Source organism: Silurus aristotelis, assembly GCF_946808225.1.
Source record: "Silurus aristotelis genome assembly, chromosome: 1".
Taxonomy (NCBI): Eukaryota; Metazoa; Chordata; class Actinopteri; order Siluriformes; family Siluridae; genus Silurus; species Silurus aristotelis.
In genome coordinates, this window is record NC_139574.1 from 43,641,535 (window position 1) to 43,668,481 (window position 26,947).

Consider the following 26,947-nt stretch of genomic DNA (forward strand, 5'->3'; position numbering starts at 1 on the left):
TATCGTGTAAAAAGCCCATGTCGTCGTGCTCAAGCGTAATTGCACCCTGGTGCTGTTTAAGGAAGCAATAAACCTGGCCAAGAATCTGGAGCATCAGCATTTGTGGGTTCGATTATGATCCCAGAAGGGCCAGAAAGGAAAGAGCTTTAGTCCAGAGAGCTTCTCTATTGGTCTTCTGAGAAATGAAGTGCGTTATATTCAAGAAATCGAACAAGAAGCTCGCCAAGGTGCACGCGCCGGCTCTATACAGGAGACACAAAGAAGTCAACTTCAATACCAGTGAATAAAGAGGAGATAAATCCGAGTCTCTGGTGAACCCACACTTCACAGATCCTCAGCTAGAAGATTTATTAACTCATATCTACAAAACACCAATCTCATCCTCCAAACGACGAAGAGGAAACCCGTCTATTAGAAAGATGGAAAAGGTTTAAATGGGAAAACAAACATGGACTTTGGACGAAGGATGGAAACATCTTATTGTCTATTGAAGGACAAATTTGCATCACATTTTTTGTGAGATGATGAAGAAAAATTCCCACAAAGGAGTGCTGGAAGAGTGTTGCAGGAGTGTTTGAGAATAACGTTGGTGAAGTACTGGAGGAGTGGTGGAGGAGCACTCCAGGAATGGTGGAAAATTGTAGGAGTTGTTGGGAGAAAGGCTGGTGAAGTACTGGGGGAGTGGTGGAAGAATGATGAAGAAGCACTGGAGGAATGCTGGAGAAGTGCAGCAGGAGTTCTTGAGGAATGTTGGAGGAGCTCTGTAGGAGTGTGTGTTGGTGGAGCAATGGAGGATTATGGAAGGAGTTTTAGAAGAATGTTATCGGAGTGTTGGAGGATTTTGGGAGGAAGCGCTGGACTGGTGTTGGAGAAGTGTTAGAGTGAAAGAACATTGGAGATTGCAGTCAGCATTCCAAATCACCCCAAAGGTGTTCAATTGCCTTTAGAGCTCTATAGCAGGAGATCGACCAGCAGATCTTCATGGAGCTGGAACAGATTTTGGGTCTACTATTTCCAATAATGGGAAAATGTCATGCTCCTGCATCCAAAGACGTCTGGTACAATTGTGTGTCTCCAACAGTTTGGTGAAGATCCACATATTGTTCCATCAAAAAAGCATTTTTTTTTTTAAAAGTCAAAGTTCCACATGAATAAAAAGTGATTAATTCCATGCTGCGCTGTTAAATAGTGATTATTTTATTTATGAATGTGTTCATAAGCAGACACGGAGACAAACCCTGATAACTGCTTATGAAGTCTTTCAGCCTTTCCTAAGTCAGAAATGGCCTCCGATTGCGTACCCAGAGGGTGTAATTAATTTTAAGTGTGTGGAAAATTGCTTCTATAATGCAAAGCTTTCACACTCTGTGCTCCGTAATTCCCGAACCCATCAGGAAACGTAATTATTCGCAAATTTATGACGGAGGTCACTATTCTTTAGGAGGTTAATTAAAAAGGAAAGCAAACATAATTCCTGACTGATCGCCGCGACGAGGTAAAAATGGAGCCGATGCGGCGGTGCAGTTCCCTAAAGGTCCGATCCGCGCCCTCCAAGTCGATGATTAACTTTCCCGAAGCGTGCCGAACACACACACGGACTTCCTTCCCATCAGACTCCTTTTTTTGTTTGCCCAGGAAGCTAATGTGCACTTTACAGAGTCGCATGGCGAATATTAAACCCAATTGACTTCGGCTTTGTTTCTCGACGCTGCATAAGTGGGGCAGTGTTAAACCTCGCCATCTGCTCCTGAGACGCCGCTTATATGATTGGAACGACTTTCTCATGAGTGGCTACACAAATAGGTATTCATGCTGGAAGTAAAAAGGTAAATACACTACAACCCGACACGACAGCTCGTAAAGAAGTGCGAAGCCTAAACCGAGTTTTTGTTTGTGCCCTTGAATTGAACAATCCACAAACCCCATATGAACAAACGTACACACCCTTTAAATCCGTATGTGGTTCCTCTTCAACATGTTCCCACTCATTTGGAGGTCAGCTGTGTGCATTATTGTACATTTTCCCACTTGTGTTTTGCTGGGCTGTCTCTGGCTCCTTATGCTGGCCTCTGATAGGTGGAGCCTCCTGTCAATCATTATTAATTAGTGGTTCAGAAAGAACCAATCAGAACAAGAACCCAATTAAACGAGGCCTGGTGTTGAAATGCAGAACCCCGAGAGCTCTTGTGTTTGTTAGTCTGGTTATGTCCCTTCTCCTAAATTCAAGCTCACTGGGTTTAAGAAGAGGTAAGACATGTTTGCACCCATGTCCTGTGATTGTCTAGGTTTGAGTGTAGGTGCCATCATTTGTATGTATTTTTTTTTTTAGCTTAGCCACATGTAGCCAGCTAGTTTTGTTTTGCTAGTTCTGCTCTCTCTTTCTATAAGAACCCAGTTTGTGTTTTTCCTGTTGTGTTCAATCGTTCTGTTTTGATCATCTTACTCTTCCACTTGTCCTTCCTGAGCTCCCATTGTCCTTATCCACTGGGGTAGTTAACAAGGGATTGGATATTGGATTGGACAGGTTTGCAGTAATGGCAGGTTTTGGCTCGGCTTGTTGCTTCTCCAAGTCTGGATGTTTTTGAGAGGTGTTGGAAGGATGATCTGCTGTTCACCAGAATCTAGGTGCTTGTTTTTTTTTAAGGGCGATTGAGTCAGGTTCCTACTAAGCTGCATGAACTGGTTCTCCACCTATTGATACAACTGTGGTCAGTGATTGAAGCTTAAGCTTCACTAATACACTGTAACCCCCTTCCCCCCCCCCCCTCTCCTCCTACGTCTCCAAGATCAGGGGTGGATGAGGCCCATGCCCAGGCACTAATTGCACATCTCCAAACAAAGGCAGTTGGACTTGAGGTTCATGAAGATATCTGCTGCCCACTGAGCAAACCTGCTGGGATTGTGTCCTCTCCATCTGTACCTTCAGGAAGGCCTGTCCTCATGCCTCGCTCGGATCACTGCTCCAACGCTGTTGGGTCCACATTTCTAACCAACCAGTGGAAAGCAGATCTTCGTGGAGCTGGGGCATTGTCATGCTGGAACACGTTTGCTGGTAAGATTTCATGCAACACAACAGAACACAACATCTATGCAAATATATGTACAGCAAATAAAGGGCTAATGTGCATTAGTTATATTTGCTATTCATCACTACCTTCACGTATAGTAGGATTGTTTAAAACCATTATATTGACATGCACAAGTCATCAGACCTCAGTAGAAAAAACAGGATAAAAATAAACCCTCACTTTTCTTCACGTCAAAGTTTGTGGTGGTGTAGGTGGGAGCACTTACTTAAGCTAGAAGCCAGAATAAATCATAGACATTAAACAATCTGAGCGAGTCTAATTCAGTACACACACACACACACACACACACACACACACAGTGCTGTAATCATGTTAATGCAGTATAATAATTCAAACTCTGGCACTGTGCATTCTCACACCTGATTGGTCAGAAGGTTTTTATTTTCTGTACCGTGGCTTTGATTTACAATAATTGGTTATATCAAGGTTTTTTTTTTTTTACCTTCTAACCAAAGAATCGTTGACGTTCCACAAATACCACCGTTTTATCTACAGCAGCTACTATAATGACTTCTGCTGAACTTCTCTAAACACCAAACCCATGTTCATTCATTTGGGTAATAAAATAACATCTTTTAATGACCAAACGGACGACTTTAGTCTGGCGTTCCAATTTATCATATTGCTTTCCGTCGCGTGGTGTTCCTTCAGAGATGAGTGGAAGCTCAGATTGCTGGAGGCGAATGAGTGACTGTTGAAAGGGTCAAGGCTGGTGGGAGATTAAATGAGGGAAATGAATTCTGATGTCATCTACTAGACCTGGATTTGTTGTGCTCCTGCTGTGCACCTAATCAACATCCATTGTCATCGACCGGGAACGACACAATTGCGAAAGGCAGTAAATCTCGGGCCCTGATGGTGTCTGTATTCCTATTAGCGTTACAGCTGCCACAGGGAGTGATTCAAGGCCAGGAGAAGATGGACGAAGCGTGACGTTCTGAAGTACTGTAATAAATTTTATTAAACACTAAACTGGGAATGGATGAAGGTTTAAAAATCAACAATGTGGTGTAAAGCGACGTTACTGTAAAGCGGTGCGGCGCCTAGAGCCTGATGTTATAGCGCACGCTAACGCTAAATTCACGCTCGGTAATCCACGTAACATAATAATTTGAGAAGAAATATATTTGTATTTATTTACTTTCTAACTTCCTCCCATGACTTTTGCTTTGGGATTTGAATTGCTCTCATGTTCATCTGATTTTTATTTGAATTAATTTACATTTTATTTCAATGCATTTGTGTATTTTACACCTGTACATTACTAATGTAAAAGAGTAACTACTGATTTCCGGTGTAAAAGGAAATGCGTTTGGTTGTAAAAGTAATATCTTGTGTAGGAAAACACATCCACGTTTCCTATCTGGGTCACAATCCTGAATCCGCAGAAGAGCCCAGAAATAACGGTGAAAATGAAGATGAGGGAATAAATGATCTGGATCATAATGAACCAGTTCTTGGTCTAGTTATTCTAAATTATTCAGTCCCAAATTAACATGGCGTTCATATTTTATTCTGCTGTACTACCTGGACATTTCATTTACGTAAATACACTATGGCAAAAGTATTGGGACAACTGACTTCCATCACATCCATCTGTATGTGTTTGGCGTAAGAAAGTTGGAAAGACCCATGACTCTGTTCCTGTGCGCAAAGCCAGCTTCATTAAGATCTGCTTTCTATGGGTTGGGCAACGTGGAAGATCTCCTGCTATAGCGCTCTAAACCCTTCTGAACATCTTTAAGATGAATGAGGATGAATCTAGTGGAACATCTTATCTTTGAGATGATTATTATAATAACGGGGGGGGGAAGCACAGAGATTTTAATGGTCTGGTGCCCCACAAACCTTTGTACATAAACTTTTGTTCCTATGGGATGACACTCTTATTTAGCAACTAGAAAATTCTAAAAATACGCCGAGCTGCCACACTTTTGCGTCAGACTTTATTGCAAAAGCTGAAAATTGAGTCGAAAGGTCATTGTGGTGCAGCTGAGACCCTGAGAAGCAATTGTGAAATGATGAAAGTTGGCGCTGTTATCTTCGGCTTTGTCTCGAAGATCTTCGGCTCATAGATGGGGGCTTTTCTTCCTGTCACCTCCTATAAAATCAGGGAGAGATGAGGGGGGGGCAAAGTTGGTTTGACAGGTGGGGAAAAAAAGCAGAGATAAAAGAGAGGGCTTAATCGATGCCTCCAGTGCATTAAGAGCCTTTTCTCCTCGTCTTTGAAAGCCGTACGATTCCCTGATTTCAGAGCATTAAATTCACTCTCAGAGACTGCATTATGCATTAGTGGTGCTATAGTAAGCCCATTCTGTCCCCACAATCTCTCTCTCTTTTCATCACACTACCCCCTCCCTCTTTTCCTTCCTTCCCTCCATCGGGTCCCTCCCTCCTTCTCTCATCTCATATACACACTCGCTGACTCGGCTGTGTGCTCACTTCTCTCCTCGTCCAAACATGTTGCCTGAGCGATGCTGCGCACCAGAGTGGAACGCTTCCTGCCGGTGTCCGAGGCACGTGCCGACGCTGCCGCCCGGCCACCCGCTCTGAGTCTGAAGGAGCTCGGCGAGGAACACAAAGAGAAGGAAAGAAAAGCCAAGCAGGCGGGCGACGAGCGGAAGCAGGGCGGCGGATCTATGTGGACGGGAGCCATGCGCGGGAGGAGATACCTGCTGGAGCATGGCACGCGGGACGCCGACAAAGAGGGCACCAGGAGGCATCGATCGCCCGACTGGCTTTACGAGTCGTACTGCCGCATGAGCCAGCAGCATCCCCTGGTCGTTTTCCTGCTCCTGATTGTGATGGGCGCCTGCTTGGCACTGCTGGCTGTGTTCTTTGGCTCGGGGCTGGTGAGTCCCAGAGAATCCAGGGGGGGTCGAATTTGGGGTCGAGTTCGATCATTGACATATTTTGCTCTTTGAGCTTGTCTGATCAATAACAGGAGATTGGGCATCCCAGGGAAAAGTGAGAGAGAAACGAGATGGTAGAGTTTTGGTTTCTTTTATATTTCCCATCTTCGAGTATCTCAGGAGGGTAATAGTAGTGAGATGTTAGTTTGGAGTAGGAAGGATATCCCTGTCACCCCTGTAGAGCGGAGCTGATAAACAGGCAGACTGGGGCCAGTGGTTCACCGCAGGGTTCATAGGAAGAACTCCCATATCCTATTGTTTCTTTTTGTTTTTGCTCTGTAGTTAAGCACACATTTACCAAAGCTGACCTGCTGGACTGTTGTCACATTTTGAGACAGAGGTCATCATTTTTCCAGAATGCTGAAAAGATAAAGGAGTACAGGACTTCATCTGGATTTCCTGGGTTACTTAATTTTTAATTTTTTAAGTCCAATGAAGATGATTTGGGCAGAAAACCATGAATTTAATTCTATGCATTATTATATTGTCATTATTTATTTTTTCTACTTGCTCACCATCTTCTACACATTTTACTCTGGACAGAGGCTTAATATTTACATACTGTATTACATGCAGTACATATATTTATATGTTTATCTGGTCGATGCTAAACTGCTATCTGTCTGCGAAGAGGAGAAATAGAGAGCGAAATCCGGCTCCGTCACGGCTAATTAACTGAATTTAGCAGAAGTTATTAACCTGCTGCTGATAAGGCGACTCTGGTTGATTTTGTACAAACGGAAGAGGTTTTGAAGCCGGTGTGTTTTCATGACGTGGCTGTAAAATGTGTAGGATTGACTCAGCCGGGTTTGTGAGCATGTTGCCTACAGTAGAGTTTCAATCCATTATTTAATTTTTTTTACGTATTATGGATTCATAGTAATGCAGAATATACTGGGTATAAAAATATACAAGGCTCCAGAGAGGTATTGACTCCGAGGCGTACACACACACACACACACACACACACCCCTTAAGCTGCGAAGGATACGTGCCGGACTCTGGTCCGCTTCAGGCAAGGAACAGAGGAGCATTCATTTGAGCGGGAAGCAAGAGTAAACTGCAAGCCGAAGCAAAATATTGACACACGACTAAACTGCTGGCTTTCTTGTCGAGTCGAGAACGCAAAGGTTCCCCCTTGAAGGGTTGCGCACATGATGTCGCGTGAGATCCGATAACGCGAGACCTTTTCTGTCTCCTGTGATATGAACCGAAAATAGGAACGGAGCAGAGGCTGTGCGGTACCCAAACAGCATTACCACACGCTCCTAATTCCTAATGCGCCTGCTAACACCGTCGTCTGTCCTTCGACATTGTCAGTATGAACAGGAAGGAAGATGATGATTGCAGCATGAGGTGTTTGGAGGTGTTGCTTAAGCAGCAGTAATGTATTACATTCACCTGGTTTTGCCCTTTAATATGTACTCTGTCAGAAAGCCCCCCAGACTCCCCCAAAACCAAAAATAATGCCTGCTTCACTGCAGCTGACAAAAACTATGCAAAACTGCAGACATCATGATGAATGTGATGTAAAACTCATAAACTAATCCGAATTCTCCGACTGTTTCCTGAGATCCGACGCCGCTGTAACCCTGATCAAGATAAAGCAGTTAATAAACACAAATGAATTAATGACCCGAGAAGCCCAGGACTAAATGTGAGTAGATGGGAGATTAAAAAAAGTTAATTCCTGGGCCATGATCTGATCAGACCAGCTGGAAATCTGGGAAGGTCTGCCAAAATTCTGGCTCTAGCACCTTCAAATCTAAAAAAGAGCAGCCTCATATCTGAGATCAGTTTAAAATCCAGTGAAGACTCCACAGCCTACAATCTGGGAAGCTCAGATCAGGAAAGCTTTCCCTAAAATCATTGATTAATATTTAATTCTCTGGGAACTCTGGGAACGTCTTCCCAAAATCTAGTCAAGCATCTTAATATCTGGGAAGGCCGGTCTGAAATCAGGAAAGCTTTGCCTACAATCACAAGTTTTCAGCAGTTTCAGTCGTACTCTCCAAAAACTCCATATCCATTTCCCCCCAGTAGAGGCTCTTTGCCCCTCTCCAGAGGATGCTTGTGTTACAGGGAGGTAGAGGTGGTGTGTGTGTGTGTCTGCTCGGATGCCGTCTCCTATCACGTCGAACACATTTGCTCCTGGCTCCAGGGGAAGGGACGTGGTCACGCTGTCGACGGCGTGGCTGAGCGACTTATCGCGCTGCATGTATTCCAATTCATTCCCTTCCATAAATGAACGTCAGCTGGTGCTTATCCAGTTGTCCGTCCCAGCTGCCTCGGTGTTTCTCTGATTGCAAAATCGAAGCTGAATCATGGCTAATGGAAAAACCTTTCGCCTTCAAAGCGGCAGGATTAACGAGACATTTTTCGATCGATAATTAAAAAAAAAAAAAAAGACCTTTTTTTTCCACCAGAGCCACAAAAGAATATTTTTTCCAAAGGGTTCAGCACTGAGCTAAATTCATTCATGAAAGTGGTTGATGAAGGAGCATCAAATGAAAAGCTAAGATCATTGTCATGCTGGAGGAACAGGTTTGGGTCTCCTAGTTTTAGTGAGTTTCCTACTTCCAGATCCAAAGGTGTCCCTCCAGGTTTGTCGTAACAGTTTTGAGAAGAACCACAAATGGCTGGAAAAGTCAGGTAGTGATGTAGATGAGAAGGTGAGGAGGCCTAAGTTGCAGTCAGCATTTATATTTTTCCTAAAAGGGTTTGCAATGATGGACCTGGCTTTGTGCATGGGGTCATTGTCATGCTGGAGTCTCTTAGTAGTTTCTCGTTCTCGTTTAGCCATAAATCCCTGCCGTTTTTTTTTAAATTATCATTACCATTATTACACCTGCAACATAAAAAGGAACAGACGTGCTGCTATTATTGATTAATTTGCTTTCAGAGGTGAACCGTAACCCGTGTCCGTGGGGTATAAATATGATGTTGCACACAGGCAACAATTACAGATAGCAAGCTGGTGTAGGTTATGGATACCCCGACAAAGTCCAGCTGATTGTTCGCTAAACGTCACGCATGAACCCAGACAACCTTGTTACAGGGTGCCAATAATTCTGACATAGAAGTAAATCCTGCATATTTAAGTGCTAGTCTTCGTATGCAGCATAATATGCTAACAATTCTGAAGGAACACCAGTCCTTGGTCCAATTTCTTTTTTCTTTTGTGTCTTGGCAGGACATCGAGGCTCACGTGGCCTTCATGATCACGGTCCCCACAGCGCTGGCCATCTTCCTCAGCATCTTCGTCCTCGTCTGCATCGAGTCGGTGTTTAAGAAGCTCCTGCGCCTCTTCGCCCTGGTGATCTGGGCCTGCCTGGTCTCCATGGGATACCTCTTCATGTTTTTCGGAGGCATCATTTGTCCCTGGGATCAGGTGAGGCAAGAAGAGCTTGTTTTCATTCATGCCTTTTCCTGCAGTAAAAGAAATTCATGAGGAAGCAGATGAAGTGGAGGAAAAAAAAAACCCCAGCCCCCCGGGGAGACGGTCGAGGTGAATAAGACGGTTTATTAAAATAGAGCGCCAGGTGGAAATTAAGTGCAGATATGCGGCGTAGATGCGAATGAAGCGATCGTGTGGCAGTCGGCGGGGAGGTCATGAGCAGCGTATGCTTTTTAGGATCGTTATATTTGCTCTACATCTTTTTATTCCCGACACACGTGCGACCATGTGCTAAGGCATGGAAATCAACCTTTTGTGTAGGTACTGGACTCCATTAGAACGTCATAAAGACTTTAGTTGACGTAATGGTTGTAATGGTTAACAGCTGATGGTTTGTAATGGGTTTTGTATAGTGGAAATGTTTGCATTTCTGTGATGATCATTTTTCATAGTATGCTTCCAAAGTCATAAAGTTCTTGCTGATGCCATCAGGAGAAGAGCGTAAATGAGAAAGTGAAGCGTTGAGTGCATCCCTGATTAAACACCGCGTAACGCTGAGCGCTTGGTGCACGTGCGTGGTGTAGAACTTCACACTGTAGAAATCCTGGTGTGATGGCGGGATTGTGTGCTGATTTCCTAATGATGGACTCTGGCTCAGGGGTTTGATTGTGAAAGTCTCGATGTTTATCCTCGACGTTTTTCATTCTCGTTCCCTTTCTGAATTCTCGCTCGGCTTCTGCTTTTTCATCCGTCTGTGCATTTTCACATCATCCAGACCTCAGCTGCAGAATCTGGTTTGCTTGGAGCTACCCGCTGTTGCTAGGTTAGCGTTAGCGAGGAGAACGCGACCGGTCTAATACTGTACTCGTGACCTTTCGCCTCATCCTTCTCGCAGGCTACGCCTTTAGAACGAGCGACATATGGCCAAAGACAAACAGAGCTGATGTCAGACACACGATGACTTCCTGTCTCGGTCAATATCTCCGCTCGCTCCTGGATTAACAGACGCAGATGCACCGATCGGCTCAGAGCTTCGAAAAGACATTGAGGACCATATCATAATGCTTTTCCACTACAAATTCCATTACCAATCAGCTGCAAACCATTAAAACCATTACCAAATATTTATCATCATCTAGAGATTCATCGTTTCTACACAGTTCTGTGAAGAACGTCTACACTGGGACTGAAAGGTTTTGTGGTGGTTGTCTAAGTTGTCAACCTTTTTTTTTTTTTAAAGGTAAAATTCAAAAGAACTTTAACAAACGCACCTCGCAAAGTCACATCCTCTTACATAATGGTGTCGGGGCTCTGCACCGTTTTCAGTAATTGCATCGCTGTGAACTTGCAGAAATGTCAAGGCAACAGGATGAACTTTTCTTTTCTTTTTTTTTTCTCCCCCACTTTATTATTATTTATTTTTATAAACTTGCGCTCTAATTCAATTAAAATGACCGAGGCGCTAATCTGCAGTTACCGTGGCGTTAGCATTGCCTGTACATCTCCAGGAGACACCGACATAAAAATCTGATCGCAAAAATGAATCAAATCACACAATGATTAAAAAAGTACGGATTCTATATTGCAATAAAAAAAGGCTGAAGTTAGCATTCATCTGGCAAATGCTTGAGAAGGTGTGTGCAGGCTCCTTGGGAATGTTTTTGTAGTGCAAATATTCTAAAAAATTCACATCTGACCTTCAGTGGCAACTTCTAAGACCCACAACTCCTCACGTACCTGCTGAAGGTGGTGTCGGTGGGATTGTTGCTTTAGAACGATCTAAAAAGAACCATGCAGCAGTTCATAAAAAAGGCAAAAAAACCCCACAGATTTATTTTAACAAGTTCACATTCGGAAGCTTTTTACTTTTCTTCAAAAGCGTCCTGTGTTTCTACCAAGCAAAAGCAAATCATCTTAACACCTTTTTAGAGACTTATGAATGGTTATAGATCTCGATGTCGTCCTGTGTTTAGCGATCGCAGCTTCGGCTTGTTCGGTTTCCACATTGACTTCACATCGACTTCTCACAAACATTAGAGCCACAGAGCCTCCAGGGACGCGGAAATATAATCGCTTCATCTGACGCCGAGTCACACCCTGCCCAAACGGGCTATAAAAAGACTACAGGTGACTATTGATCGTATAAACCCCCCCAACACACACACAGCAGTGTACAGTTAACACATTATCTTCTGAAAGCCCTGGAAGATGTTTGGTTTCTACCTGAAACCACCCTGCCCTCATGCGGTACATCAGCAGAGCTTCCGTGTTTGGCTTTATTACCTTGTTTGTGCCCTGGTTAATGCACTTCTGGACCTCCTAAAGGGGTTCTGTTGCACTTTTACTCCACCCATTGCAATTCCAACATCAGAGTTGGTTTTGGATCTGGTGCTGTCTCGAAGTCCAAACTATCATCAGTTTCTTACCTGATTGTGGTCACCTGTGCGCAAGGTTTGTTTGCCTTGTCCATTTGAGTTTTTGTCTCCACTCATTGTTTATTTGCTCTGGAGTAGGGTGGGTGTGGAAGTGAGATTGTGTGTTTCACGTGTGAGGAGCTCGGCGACGTGGTCAGAATAGCAGACGTGGAAGCGCACATGGTCAGAATAGCACCAGCTTCCAATGTACACAGGACGATGTCTTTTGGCACACTGATTTATGAAGGTCGGCGCAAACTGTGACTGTGCGTGCAGCCTCGTGCTGCCACCTGTTGGCGTGTTGCAAAACTATTTTTGAAGACTGAAGTGTTACAGCTTGAATAATGTGGTGGAAAACTGGAAATCATACAAATGTGTGTTATTTCTATAAGTGTAGAAAAGGTCCTTCAGAAAAGCCAAATTCATTCTCTGACCTGCTGTCTGGAATATCGAGCTGTACCGTATGCAGCTCTAGAAGTACGGTCCATGTATTTATTTCAGTTCACCCAGAAACAATAAAGACGCTGAAAATTCTATATGGACGATCCCATTTTCATTTGAATGCACCTCCAATGTTTATGAAAGTACCCATGTATTCCTGAACGCCTCCTGTCTCCAGCTGGCTGTTCTGCATCGATTTGACGTTGAAGCGGTTTATTAGGCATGAAATAGAATCCAGAAGGAAATGTGATTAGGTCTCAACAAAACGGAGGAGAAGATCGTGTCTGCAGAGCACATAAGGTTGTAAGTTTGTTCGGTTGAAAAGGCATCAGCTGCTTTACAGAAGGATAAACTTTTGTAAGAAGAGAACTTCGCATTCGACTGGAATTTGCAGGACAACAATTTGGATGATGACAGACGGGGTGGACGAAATGAAAATATTTGTGGCAGTCACAAATATTAGTCTGGCTGAAGGAACCAGATCCCAAAAAACCATCGAATCACCATGTTATTTGCAAGGAAGTAGTTTGAGAAGACTGAACAAGACCTATGGGAAAACTTCCTTTTTATGGGAATAACCATCGATTTTTTTTTTTTTAAGCAAATAGATTTCCCCACTTAAAATGATTCTCTCTTAGATTTCAGACTGGAATCTTAGAAAAGGCCCAAACCATATAGTGAGCTCTGCTTGATCACCTTTTGTAATTTATGAATCTGTAGCCTCTTCAAACACATCTGTATGTGGAATACCCCAAGGCTTGGTTCTTGGGCCATATCTGTTTACATGGATGAGACCTGTCTCTGGGATGTGTGTGTGTGTGTGTGTGTGTGTGTGTGTGTGTGTGTGTGTGTGTGTGTGTGTGTGTGTGTGTGTGTGTGTGTGTGTGTGTGTGTGTGTGTGTGTGTGTGTGTGTGTGTGTCCACACCTACAGGACTAACTTTGACTGGAAGCAGTGTGTTATGTTTATTTAATCTCCCTTGTCATTGTATGAGGTCAGTGCTTGTTTGCATGTCAGTGTAGTATCTAGGATACCCTCAGAGTAAAGGGCAAGAAGTGTGTAATGAAGCCAGGGGGCTACGTGCCAAATAACTGTTCTCCCTCATCCTCTTCCTTCCTCTGTATCTCCTTCTCCTTCCATATAGGTTTGATCAATGTTTCAGTCCTTATTTAGAACATTTCCAGTGCATTTACGATCTTTCACATCGTCCAACCCATGCAAGGCAGATCTTCATGGAGCTGGCTTTGTGCACAGGGTTTGAATCCTCATGCTTTCACATCCAAACACGTCGTTTTCCGAGATTCCCAATTCTAGCAGCGACGCGGGTTTACGAAAATAATTCATCAGGAAATGCCTTTGTGCCTTCTCGGAATTTATGACGCTTATAGACCAGAATGAGGGTAATTCAGACTGACACTTTTGCAGACTCGCTTCGTCGAGCTCGGCTGCACATCCCCGGACCACCTCTCCTGAAAACACGTGCAGAGGGACTTAGATTTCCTCAAATATCGGTGAGGAATGATCTCTGCTAACAACGTAGCTCAGCGGGCGATCGGGTCTCAGCCGTGATGAGCTGCAGCAGACGGCACTCGTCTTTCCTAAGACTTAATCTTGAAGCCAGACAGGCCGTCCCGAGTGCTCTCTCCACATTAACATGGCTCCAAGCGCACTTTCAGTCAATCTGATGCTTATTGCCAGGGCCACAAAGCCCTCGTTGTTGTCTCTGGAGTAGGGTGAAAGCTTATCCGTTCCAGGCGGGGCGGCTAGTTACCCCGGCTGTGATTGGCGGATCCCTGAGTCCCCGCTGCACGCATGCTGCCGTGTTAAACCGGGCCAAAAACACAAACACGTGGTGCATCCAGGAAATACCATCTGCTGGTGCCGAGCCTGTGTGGGAGGAGACACAGGAGCGGAAGGATTATTAATGTAGACTTTGATTAAATGCGGAACCAGAATTCGGGTTGATAGCAAAGACACCTTGACCGACTCTCAGGTTCCAAACACACGCCTACGGTGCTTCCACTGGTCCTGATTCCCATCGTTAGATATGAAGTTTTACATGCGGGTTTTCAGACGGGTTACGACACCAAAGTTAACGAGTGAGGACTAAAGTCGAGGCTGTGTTTATATGCGCATCATGTTTATTAGCTAAGAAAATTTGATTCGTATATAAAAATATGCAAATAAATTAAACCCTTTCAGCCCCTATGAGCTTCTTCTCTAAACTGGAAGCCAGCGCCATGAAGATACAAGGTTCCTCTAATCATTAATCATTTTTGTGATGTGTATTTACATATTTTGTTACATTTGAGAAAAAAGCTTTAAGATTATTGAGTTTCATTATAAGGTGTAACTGTGTTTTCCTGTACATTTGATCTTAAACTCTTGCATCTCGAGAAAATTCTAGATCAGTTCACGGTTGAAATCTTTTGAACGTCTTTTACCGTGTGTGATGTGCTCCGTTTAGTTTTTCTTTTTTTTTGTTGTTTTTTTTTCTGTTAGTCCGAAAAAAAAAACGGTACCAGTGCTTAGCCATCTGCTATGATTACAGCATTAACGCTTAAATGAAACGATTACTCCGCCTGAATACGCGTTAGTTTCTTCCAGCCATTCGCCATAATTTGGTTAGCAGCGTCAAATTTCACGGCGCCGAAGCGACACACGCGCCCGAACGAAATTAGACGATAGCATCTGTTTCTAATAAAACCCTGGTGGAGATAGAAATTGAGCTTGTGCGATGCGATGTGTTCATACATCACGTCACAATCCACTCATGACTCGCTGGTCGATCGCACGGCGGTCGTTATACGATCGTTTAGAGGAACGACGGTTCATCTGAGGTCTAGTCCGAGGTAGCAGGTAGAGAGAAGTGGAATGACGACAACTGGGTGCGGATATCTGGATAATCTGGATACCAGATTTCACAATAAAATGTCCACCTTTAGTCGCCATTTGCTCCTATAATATCCTCCGATCTTCAAGATGTTTCACTGGATTTTGTCGAGATTCATTCATCAGTGTTAGTCAGGTAGGTGAGGAGGTCTGGAGGGTGCAGTCAGCGTTCACGTTCATTCATGTTCAATAGGGTTTAGAGCTCGGTAGCAGAAGATCTTCCACTCCAGCCCATAGAAAGCAGATCTTCATGGAGCTGCACTATTGTGCTGGAGCAGGTTTGGGTCTCTGTCTCCCTCCTCTAGAGGAAATTCTGTTAGCGCTAGCGGCTTCTATTCATTCCACCAATCGCATATATCCTTGGTGCTTGGCCACGCAAGCTGTTTCATCTACATTTATATCCAGATGAATATATAAAAATCCTTCTTGTACAAACGGTGATGTTCAACTTTGTGTTATGGTAAGTGGTGTGTATTCGGAGCGTCCCGCTATCAGAACTGATCAGACACATGGGAGGCAAAGCAATTATTTTTGGATTATGGAGTTTTGTCATAACCTGGCAATATATCAGAGTTTAGCAGTTTTCCTGGATACGTAAGTACCGAGTAGTGGTACAGAGTGGGTTTCTGTCCATTTCTCAGAGTCTCAGAGGTAGTCTCAGAGGTATCTTCTACCTATTGTTATATCTATCTAGCTATAACTCTCATATTTTATACTTAAAAATACCTGCAAAGTACCAGCAGATGTGCCTCAAACCGTCTTCGTGAAACGCAGTCCGAAAGCCGATTTGCTTTGAAATGACAAAAACGCTCCTGAGTAAAGAAGCTAATCATCTCCACACCCGTCCCATTTGCTCAGTTCTTAAGGTGCTGAAATTGTAATGGGTGGTAATGATGAAAGGAGTAAAGAACAAAGGGATGGAGAAAAGAGAGGAACATCTGAAAATGCAGCAGTTAGGAGGCGCTCTTCATCACAACACACGCTGCTGCTTGTACATTGTGTAGGGAGTCGAAGTGAAGCAGCAACACAAACACCATGAATGAGAGTGACATCTGTGTTTATTTGCATTGTGTTTAAATCCCAGCCAAAACCACCAAGCTGCCAGTCTTGGGCCCTTAAACGAGGCCCTTGCCCCTCAACTGCTCAGTTGTATAAACAAGGACAGACCCTGGATAAGAGCAGAAGTGGTTTTTCTGATGATGTACAAGTTCATAAAGTATGTGCTGTGATCTGGGTTGCCAGATTGCCAAAAAACCTCTAGTTCTACAATAAACACTTATAATAAATTTCTTCATACAAACAACAATCCCTTTTAATTTTTCCCCTTTAATTTGTCATTTGGATAGAAAAAAATTGAAAACGACAAGAATGAATGAATGATGGTGGAAAAGCGAACAGTGTCGGACGATGCAAAGCAGAAAGGCGTACGTTTTACACGTGTGCTGGAAAATGATGAATGTATGAAAATGACTCAATGTTTCTTTTAGAGGCACAAAAGGAAAAAAATATGAATACAGGAAATATTATCCCTTTAATCCGAGATTCAACCGAAATATTTCATTTATTCAGAGATTATACATTTCAAAAATTCACACTCGCAATCACGTTATGGACATTATAGGGACACTTTTCCATCCATATGAGATTTTAAACTTGAAGGCACACAATTCTGATTTGACACAACCATTTTGTCCATCAAGAGAACAAAAAAGTCTTTACTTTCTGATATTTTTCCCTCAACCATAATTTCAAATCTGCCGTTTTCCCTCGACTGTACAAATAAAGAAGAGGCATAGTGATGCATCCTACGACGTAGAAGCAAATCCCCACGAAGGATAAACTGCAGAAAATCTCTCTTCTGCTCAGAGGCAAGACTTCTGCAAAAAAGAAAATGATCGCCGGTGGGAGATAAGCGACGGACGTCATGGTCAAGCTGCTGAAGATGGTCACCAGGGCTTGTCTTTTCTGCGGATGGACGGTTTTGTTCCCAGACGGATCGGGTTTTTGCAGAGCGTGAAGTATGGAGACATCACAAAACATTATGACTGGAAGCGCTCCAGCCAGTGGAGCGGAGATCAGAAAACTCGTGTAGATGGTTTGAACGGTTCCCAAGAGCGCTCCGAAGCAAACCACGACGATCCAGACGCCGAAACTCACCGCTTTTCTGATCAAACCTGCGTTCGTACTGTTTTTGTACGTTATGGGGTGAACCACGGCGAAGTAACAGTCGCCGCAAACGCAAGCCATCAGCAGGGGTCTTCCACACATGGGCAAGGTGTGCATGAAGCTGACGAAGTGATACACGTTCAGGTTCTTCAGCACAGTCACGTTGCAGACGGCAAGGAGGAGTATGGAAGCAAAGATCAGATCGGTGATGTGAAGGTTCAGCATGAAGAAATCGTTACGGCGTCTGCTGAAAAGCTCTCGCAGGACCACCAGGGACGCCGGAATCCCCAGGATGAAGCAAGTGCAGCAACACCATATCCAAATCCGAACCGACACGAGGTCCGACGCACAAAGAAAAAACAAGAACATCTGGCTATCGTTCCAGGACGAGACGTTCTGTATTTCGGCCATTTTTTTTTTTTTACCGCGAATACAAATGTATGCTTTCTTTTTTCACCCCCTCAGCAGCAGAAAGGTGATGGTGGTGATGTGAGAGATGTTTTGGGCAGGAAGTGCTGGGCAGGTTCGAGTCCCACCTTCATATCCATCAACTTAATGATTTTTCCTGTCAAATATGCAAAAGGTTTTTTTTTATTGCAGCCACAGTGGGAACGATACGATTAATCTTTTCCTCGATACTCGAAATGACGGGAAACTTTAAAATTGTTCATTTCGTGATCGCGCTGCTCTTTTGTGACCTTCTGATGTTTGTTTAATTTAGTTATGCGAATTTGGTTATGTTTTGAATCTTTTTCACACCACAAGGGGGCCACAGTGAGTGAGACGTGGTTTTTATTTTTTTAGTTAATGATCCTGTACTTTTTCTAAATCGTGGCGTTTTCTGTCGTCCGGGGACCCAAAGTGAATGCGCTAGTGAAAAAACAGTACAATTTCCCTGTTATAACAGGTCTTTATTTTAATCTTTATTATAAACGTATTTGCTGAGACGTCTGATCTGATGGCTGTGAGCTCAAATCCCAGGACCACCAAGCTGCCAAGGCACTAAAACTCAAGTTCTGATCCGGTGACTGAGAAACCCAATAAAAAACTCTGAACTCATCGTGATGAAGTAACCTTTAGAAGACGCTAACCTGTGCCTTGGATTTCTGTTCTTGGCTGAAAGACGAGATGTTCCTCTGCTGTTGTAGCTCCTCCACCTGATGTTTTTCTGCTCAGCACTGAGCGTTTAAGTTACCGTAACCTTCTCGTCAGCTCGGAGTTGGTTCCATCGGCAGAACCTCGTTAGTCGTTTCGATCGCACCACTTTGAACAAACTCTACACACTGTTATGTGTGTGTGAACATCCCAGGAGGTCAGCAGTTATAGAAAAACTCCAACCGGGCCATCTGGCAGAAACCATCATGCTGCAGTCGAAATCACTTTTTCCCACCGTTCTGGTGTTTGATGTGAACATTACCCAAAGCTGCTGCTCGTCTCTGCATGATTTTATGAATCGCACTGCTGCCACATGGCAGTGGTTTCGTCAGAACTCGCAAACTTTATATGATCTGAGGAGATCTCAGCATGATCACAACCTGCAGCAACTGTCGGGAATAAATTGCACAGACTAGGATAAGATTGCCTTTGGAGTTCACCTCCGCCATCCAGGTTCAGAACTGCCATTATAATATTCCCGCTGTAGAGAACCATAATCCGATCACAAAGTCGTCGTCTTGTTTCAGCGATATCAGATCTGCAAAGGGGAAAATGATCATGGGGGGGGGGGGCAGGGAGACGCTCAGAGACCCACCCAAGCTGTTGGAGATGGTACAGAGGGCTCGCTTCTTCTTCAGAGGATGGATGGTGATTTTTCCTGTTGAAACTGGCTTTGTTAGAAACTGAAGTATTGTAGTACAATGTAGGCTATTGGATGAACCACGGCGAAATACCAATCCACACAGATACAAGCCATAAAGACGGGTGTGGAACACAAAATAATGGCCCTATTGATTTTGGTGATATAAGTAGAAAGCTACTCTGCCCCACATCATGAAATTGAGAGACTGAACGGAATAATGGTGCAATAAATCAGATCAGCGATGATGAAGTTAATCATAAAAAGCTCATTAGAGTCTCTTTAAAGACGTCTCCTATGCAGCTCCTTGAGAACCATCAGTGTTGCTGGATTCTTCCAACCCGGACCACCAAAGTGCTTGAGTCTGCTGGATTTCCAGTCTGTCCCCCCTTTTCAACGAGTTCATTTATTAGGAAAGAATACGCAGATCTTCCTACCACAGCCAGTTAACCTCAACGACTTCAAAAAAATCACCATCGCGGTTTACCATTGCACCATACACTGAAATACATCTAGCAAGGTTCCTCATAGTTTTTTGTGAACCTGGTTTGGGTTCAGGTGCGGTGACTGGGCAGGTGGTTCCATGATAAATATACTCCAGACGTCCGTCTGCTCTCTAAATAACACGAACAGAACTCGGACGTATTTGTCGCTCATCGTCTTGTTGTACGCCGAAGTCGGTTCCAATGAGCCGCAGTCCAGACGGAACTGCATGGTACCGAAGTATGGAACGGGAGCCATGTTGGGTTCTATCACTTTCTAGAATCTTCCCTGCTCCAGAACATGCATTATTTACATAAGCCTGGTTCTTGTATCTCACAGTATTTTCTCAGAATGTGTCTTGTTCAGATGATGAGGCTTTACAGCCGAGATGTTTCTGGGTTTGTCTGTTATTGACCACTTGATTGTCTTAAGTGCCATGTTTTAATTCATCATGCTAAAGCGTCCTACTGAAGTCCGGATCGTACACTTGTGTTCCCATTTTCCACGTATACTTTCAATACAAACCACACTGTAGGTGTGCAATTACTGACTGCGACCAACTGTTTGCCTTTCCACCATTTATCTCATGGACACGGTTTAAAATAGCTTCCACAGTGCTGCTGTGGAGAGTATAACCTTCTGACTTGTAAAAGGATCTTCTGCTGTGATCCCAGGACTCCTATTCATATTTTATCACTCTGAAACTCCTCAAGCCTTTCCCCAAGTGTGCAGTAGTAAAGTTTGCTTGTTGTCAGTGTGAATTTTGCCCAGAACTTGAAGGTTTCTTCATTGTGGTATTGTTTTTCTCTTGCAAACGAGGCTATAGAAGCGTTAAATCAGTAATATAGAAACGTATTGGTATTGAGTGGAGTGCAGATCTTTACTTTCCATTCATAATTTTTCAGACTGGACCCTTTTCATTTTCAGCACCATGGTCAAGTCTTGTGTTTCTATGGTATATTGGATGAAACAGAATTGTTGATCACAAGGCTAGAAGAATCTCAGATGAGTCTCAAACGTTTGCAGTTGTAAGAAATGAAAGATTGTTCTGCGAGAGAATCAAAAACCATTTTTATTTCACAAATAACATCTATTATCATTCCACTCAATATGTATCCTCATGCACAAGACATCCATGCACTCGATTTAAAATGTAAGTAGAAATGTATTTTTCACAATCGAATACAACATGGGACTTTGGGTCAGTGACCCATGCTGGAGAACCCCCCCCCCCCACAAAGTTGTGATGGCAAATTATTTAGCAACGCAGGACTTTTCCGCACATTTGCCAGTCAAACGATGACACGTGACAGAATATTTGAATGCGCTCAATCTAGAAGATAAAAACGGTATGCAGTAATAAGTCAGAGTTTGACAGGTGCTGACGACAAAAACTATATTTTTTATGATTTATGCTGAAGGCTCCAAAACATCAAACAGGTCGTGTGGTTAAAGGCTGATTATACAAACGAACCGAGAGCAAGCAATGATTTTCATGTATGCTACGCTAACGATAGCTGATGAGAACGTACATCAAAAGTGTAAACAAAACTAACAAAAACAATTACATATATAAATAATTCAATATTAAGTTATATATTTGGGAGTCTCCTGAAGTTTAGGTCGTATCCATACAATGGACACCAATGGTGGTTGAATGTAGATGAGATCTCCAGGAAAGATATAAATGTCCAGGTTTTGAGTCCATCTCTTGAATGAAACCCCAGGAAAGCAGTTGACGTGTTTCCCAAGCCCTCAGATTATGAGATGGGTGACGATGGACACGTTCCGGTATCAGAAACAAGTATATTTTTTCAGCAAGTCCTTCAAATTGTCCAACTTTCCCATAGTTTCCAGATACAGAACAGGCATGAGGACACATCCGCTCATGGAAAACATAAATCCGAAGACCATAACCATACAATCGTAAGACTCTATGTTCATTGGCATCATGTTCGCCAATGAGAAAATGATTACGGGTGGAATGTAGACGACCGATGTTAAAACCAGGCTGCTGAAGATGGTGTGAAGGGCTCGCTTCTTCTGCGGATGGATGGTTCGTTTAGTCGCATCGGGCTTTCTCAGCGCTCGGAGTACGGTGACATCACAGAAAATGATCACTGGTAGCGAGAATAGCAGAGGACCCGAGTTGAGAGGAGGCGGGTATATAAACATTTTAGCACATTTGTGGGAAAAGAAAGCCATGGAGCTGAGCCAAACAATCACAGCTGCTGCCTTTCGGATCACCATTTTCTTATTGGTCCTGTAGGCTATGGGATGAACCACGGCGAAATAACAATCCACACATATACAAGCCATAAACAGGGGTCTGGAGCACAAAATAAAGGCGTCCATGAGACTGTCGATGCACTCGAACGGCCTGTAGTGCCACACCATACTGTTCCCCACGCTGAACGGAACGATGAGCAAGTACGCCAGATTTACAACAACCGTGTTGATCATAAAAAAACCGTTGGACCCTTTCTGTTGCGACTTCTTACACAGCTCCCAAAGAATCAATAACGTAACCGGAAGACCCAGTGTGAAGAAGATAGCAGAAAGCACACTGCCGAATAACGCGTACTTGAAATAGTTATTGCAGTTTATATACGGGAGCTCGTTCGGCACTAAGGACGCGTTCAGGAGTGAGGCGTCCATGCTGGAAGGACAGTCTGAGGTTCCACAAGTGCGTCAGAATTCAGATTCGGGCTTACCTCACTGAAGACCATTACACGCTTTCTAAAACTCCACACCTGCCACTAGTTATACCCATTGGAGTTTCAGCCCCGCCCCTTTTTTTGAGTTCATCCTATTGGTTAAATGAACTGAAATGTTGTTCTGGGAAAAAAAAAGGTGTGACATGCAGATCACATCAGTCAGAGCTGCTAGACGTGGATAATGCCTTGTTATTATTATTCAGACTCCATCACCCCCCACAAACACATGGAGGTGGAAGATTATTGGTTCGGGGTTATTTTGGAGCAGGGAAGATTTTGATGTGAAGTTTGGAGAGGAAGCTCTCTAAAAGTTAAGTTAATGAGTGCACCTAAACAAGTTTGTCCTTCGTTCTGAACATCCCATTCTTCATTTCCTGTTCTAATGAGCTCCACTCTTCTGGAAAGATGTTCTTCTAGAATTTATGAAGATTTTGTGGAGATTCATTCAGCTATAAGGGTGTTAGTAAAGTCAGGTACTGAAGTATAGAAGATGAGGAGGTTCCTGGGGTGCAGTCGGCGTTCACATTCATCCCAAAGGTCTTCGCTAGGTGTTTGGAGATCTTCCGCATCTTCCAATCCATGTAAAGCAGATCTTTAATGAAAACATTTGAATGACATGTTTTTGATCCCACTTTGGAGCTCCTCGTAAGCTCTCCACAACAGGATTTCAATCAGTAAAGGACATGCCACATATTTGGATCATGAAGAGGGATTGTTCTAGGGTGCAAACAAACCTCGGGATGCAGGTGCACATGAATTATGGTTTATATACGTTAAAAACAGGGTTAAGAATCTAGAGTTCGTTTCTGCCGAAGGTTTTTCAAAGCATCCAGCTTACCCACACTGATTAGATATCGGACGGGTATAATGACACAGCCGACCGTGGAGAAAGAAAACTCATACGGTGCTGAACAACAATAGGTCTCCATTTCTCCAAACAACCAGTTTCCCAATGAGAAGATCAGCATTGGTGAGAGGTAGATGATTAAAGTCATGATGAGGCTGTTGGAGATGGTGTGAAGAGCTTGTTTCTTCTGTGGATGGATCTCGTTCTTTCCTGTCGGATCGGGTTTTCTCAAAGCCAGGAGGATGGAAATGTCACAGAAGGCGATAACCGGGAGCACCACCATCAGAGGAGTCGCCATTAAAGGAGTCGTAACCAACCGTGGCATTTGGCATACAAGCAATCCGAACATGAACATGATGCAGAACACCACCATTGTGATCACCTTCTTAACCACAACAAACTTCTGGCTGGTTTTGTAGACTATGGGGTGAACCACGGCGACGTAACAGTCCCAACAGATGCCACCCAGAAACAGAGGTCGTCCGATAAAGTTGAAACTGTACACAAAGATTAAAGCACTTTGTAAATAGCTAATATGCCATATCATGAAATTAAATATGAAGATTGGGATCTGAGCTGTGAAAAGGAGATCGTTCAGGGGTCAATGCATGCAAATAAGATGCCAGCAGATATACACAGTTCTACCATATAGAAAATATGAACAAAGAACAATGATTTGAATTAAACTACACTGTTTTGTTGTCAGGGTTCGATGCTGGGCAGAAAACTGTTCTTGTAAAAAACGTGAATCATTTTAAACGAGCAGTGAATATAAACCTTGCAGACGTCTCGTACCAGTTTTAATGAAAATGTAGAACTCGTTCTATTTCGAATAAATGGCAGGTCTGGTGACCGTCACTTCCTTTCTGACCTTTTTTCTGAAATCTTGCCATGTACATCTTATTTGACTGTATATTGTAAGAGATACACTATATGGACATCTTTGGATGTGGTAGAATGAAATGTAACTTTTATTGAACTAGACTCGGCCCTGTTCCAGCATCACATCTTTCCAGAAGAGTGGAGGTAATTGAGTAACAGTATAGTTTCTTGATTTTTCTATATAGTATTCGAGATCTATATCACACTAAATAAAGTTCTGCAAAGTTTCCGATTTCTACAATTGTTCAGCTGCAGCTTGTCGCCAGTGGTGTCCATGTTTTTAAAAAATAGTGAAGGACATTTTTTTGTTTTCCGATTCCAGCTCCATTATACACTTCATTTCTTCCAGAAGTTCTTCAGAATGTCCAGTTTACCCGCAGTGCCCAGGTGGAGAAGAGGCATAATGACGCATCCGGCCGTGTTAAAACAAAATCCCAGGAAATCTAAACAACAATAGAGCTCTGTTTCTGTGAGCGGAATCAGCTTTCCGAAGGAGAAAATCACCACCGGCGGCAGATAGACAACGAAGGTCATGATGAGGCTGTTGGAGATGGTGTGAAGAGCTCGTTTCTTCTGTGGATGGATGTTGTAGTTTCCTGTGGGAGCTGGTTTTCTCAGGGCTTGAAGTATGGAGAAATCACAGAAGGCGATACCCGGCAGCGCCACCATTAAAGGAAAGACTGTGAAGGAGGTGGAAATCAACCATGTTGTAACAGATAAAGCCGAGGCACAGACTCCGACAGCCAACAAGATCACGACTGTAATCGCCTTCTTAACCACAACGAGTGTCTGACTGGTTTTGTACACTATGGGGTAAACCACAGCCACGTAACAGTCCCAACAGATACAAGCCATAAACAGAGGTCGTCCAAGGAGGTTTAAGCTGTAGAGAAAGTCTGTGAGAACTTCTAGATCTTTAATATGCCATAGCATGAAATTACACACACTGATTGGGATCTGAGCTGTGAAAATGAGATCGAGAACGGCCAGGACAAACATGACATCACTGCTGGATCTTTGTCTTTGCCTCTGGAGGATCTCATGGAGGACCCAAAAACTTGCTGGAAATCCCAAGAGGAAGCAGATCAGAGATACTGCTGCCCAGATAGCAGGGGCAGTGGGGTGACCTGCACACCAGTTGTAGTAGCTAAAGTCCGTTTCCTGAGTGCTGTTTAGAATGAATGAATTTCCTTTGGAAGATCTCACCTCTGCTGCCATTTCTGAGAGGTGCATGTTTTGATGAAAGCTCGAAAATATTAGAGCGCAGATCCGAGCGCATCACACTAATCTGCAGCTCGTGCTGTGATGAAATGCAAAGTAAGAATCGAGGGGTTTATGTTGACTTTGCTTGAATCACCCTCATGTTTTGAATATGCAAAGTCACAAAATGGTTGCGATTATACAAAGATTTGGGCTTCATGCAGGAGATGGGAATCCTGTGTTCTATTCGCGGCGATTTTCACCTCGTTTTTTTTATTCATTTTCATTATTTTAAAGGTGGATAATGTTCCAGGACAGGACATGACCTCAGCGTTGGTTTTCTGAGATGTTTTGTAGTGAGGGAATATGGAATCATTGGACTGCTTGTAAGTGGAAGTACATTTTTTCATGGAGGATCCATAAACACAAGTTCTTCCTGTCTTAATTAACTCTCATTTCAAATTTAGTCTTCATTTCCTGTCATAATAACCTCCATTATTCTGGGAAGATGTTTCCACAAGATTTTTTGCAAATGGAGACTAAATGCACATGGGGACATTCCAAAATCATATCCCAAACTTTTGTCCATAAAAGGTGCCAAACCTGATCTGAGCTCCTGAACACTTGCATCCGATTGTTCTGAAAGTAGTCCCGGCTAACAGGCTGACATTCTTCTGATAATCCTAATGTACTGTCACTTCTCTAGTTAGTGCTCCTTCACTGGGATTTGCATGGAGGGTCTGTTTATGGAAGGAGTCTCCAGTGTCAGAAGCAGGTTGGGACAATCATCAGGTTCACATTTAGTACTTTTACTAATGGAACGATTAGCTATCTCTAGATAAGGGGGTCCAAGTTTTTCCACAAAGGGTCGGTGTGGGGGCAGGTTTTCATTCCAAACAATCAAAAGGAGCACCAGGTAGAATTTGGTGTGGACCTGCTTGTGGAAAAGATTGGACGCTCCTGCTTTATCTGTTGTAATGTGTAGTGATGACATTAAGTCACTTGTTTTAAGAAGGTTCCATATTTAATATACAAGCAGATAAAAAGTCACAACAGTTTTGGTGTAAGAGGAATAAAACACACCGTATTCACAAATAAACAAATCTCAGGAACTCAAACTTGCCATGGCGCTCCATCAATCCTCCTGGTGTTCATTATTTTGCTAGAAAAGCTGCCACCCGTTTAAGCGTTTTTTTTTTCTACCAACAATACACAAGAACTGAAATTGATCTAAAGAAACCAGTGGAAATGATAAAACATTAAATCGCCATAAAATCCAGTGGAACATCTTGCCAGAAGAATGGAGCTTATTCCAAACAGCAAACAATGACTGACCGTGGAGAGGGATGTAAAAAAAAAAAGAAAAAAAAAAGCACATACCGATCTTCTGCTCAAGAACCTATACATTTTTGTCCATGCAGTGTCCATGTTCATTTCTTCCAGCATTTGGTGATCATGTCCAGCTTCCCCAAACTGACCAGACAGAAAATGGACATAATGACGCATCCAGCGGTGGAGAAACAAACCCCGTAGCAGTTAATACAACAAGAGAGTTCTGCTTCTGTAAACGGCATCAGCATCCCGAACGAGAAGATCATCGTGGGTGGCAGATACACAACCAGCGTCATGATGAAGCTGCAGAAGATGATGTGAAGAGCTCGTTTCTTCTGTGGATGGACGTTGTAGTTTCCTGTCGGATCGGGTCTCCTCAGA

General features: G+C 43.3%; 2 protein-coding genes across 3 annotated transcripts in view; one reads left to right on the forward strand and one right to left on the reverse strand.

Annotated features, from left to right (window-relative positions):
• The first annotated feature begins 5,193 nt into the window (after positions 1-5,193).
• Positions 5,194-26,947, forward strand: part of adcy2a (adenylate cyclase 2a) — a 53,673-nt gene continuing 31,919 nt past the window's right edge. Inside the window, exons 1-2 of one of the 2 annotated variants that reach the window (XM_083541803.1) lie at positions 5,194-5,941; positions 9,195-9,392. In XM_083541803.1, the coding sequence (XP_083397929.1) occupies positions 5,564-5,941; positions 9,195-9,392 (576 nt within the window). In that variant the 5' untranslated portion in view covers positions 5,194-5,563. The remainder of the gene's footprint in view (positions 5,942-9,194; positions 9,393-26,947) is intronic. The other variant, XR_014533696.1, reaches the window with a different exon arrangement.
• LOC310734149 (uncharacterized protein) lies at positions 21,383-25,298 on the reverse strand (the record flags this gene model as incomplete). Its single annotated transcript, XM_083555814.1, has 3 exons — positions 24,372-25,298; positions 23,144-23,649; positions 21,383-22,260 (listed from the first exon to the last, which is right to left on the reverse strand). The coding sequence occupies exons 1-3, from the start codon at positions 25,265-25,267 to the stop codon at positions 21,383-21,385; spliced, it is 2,280 nt and encodes a 759-aa protein (XP_083411940.1). The 5' UTR covers positions 25,268-25,298.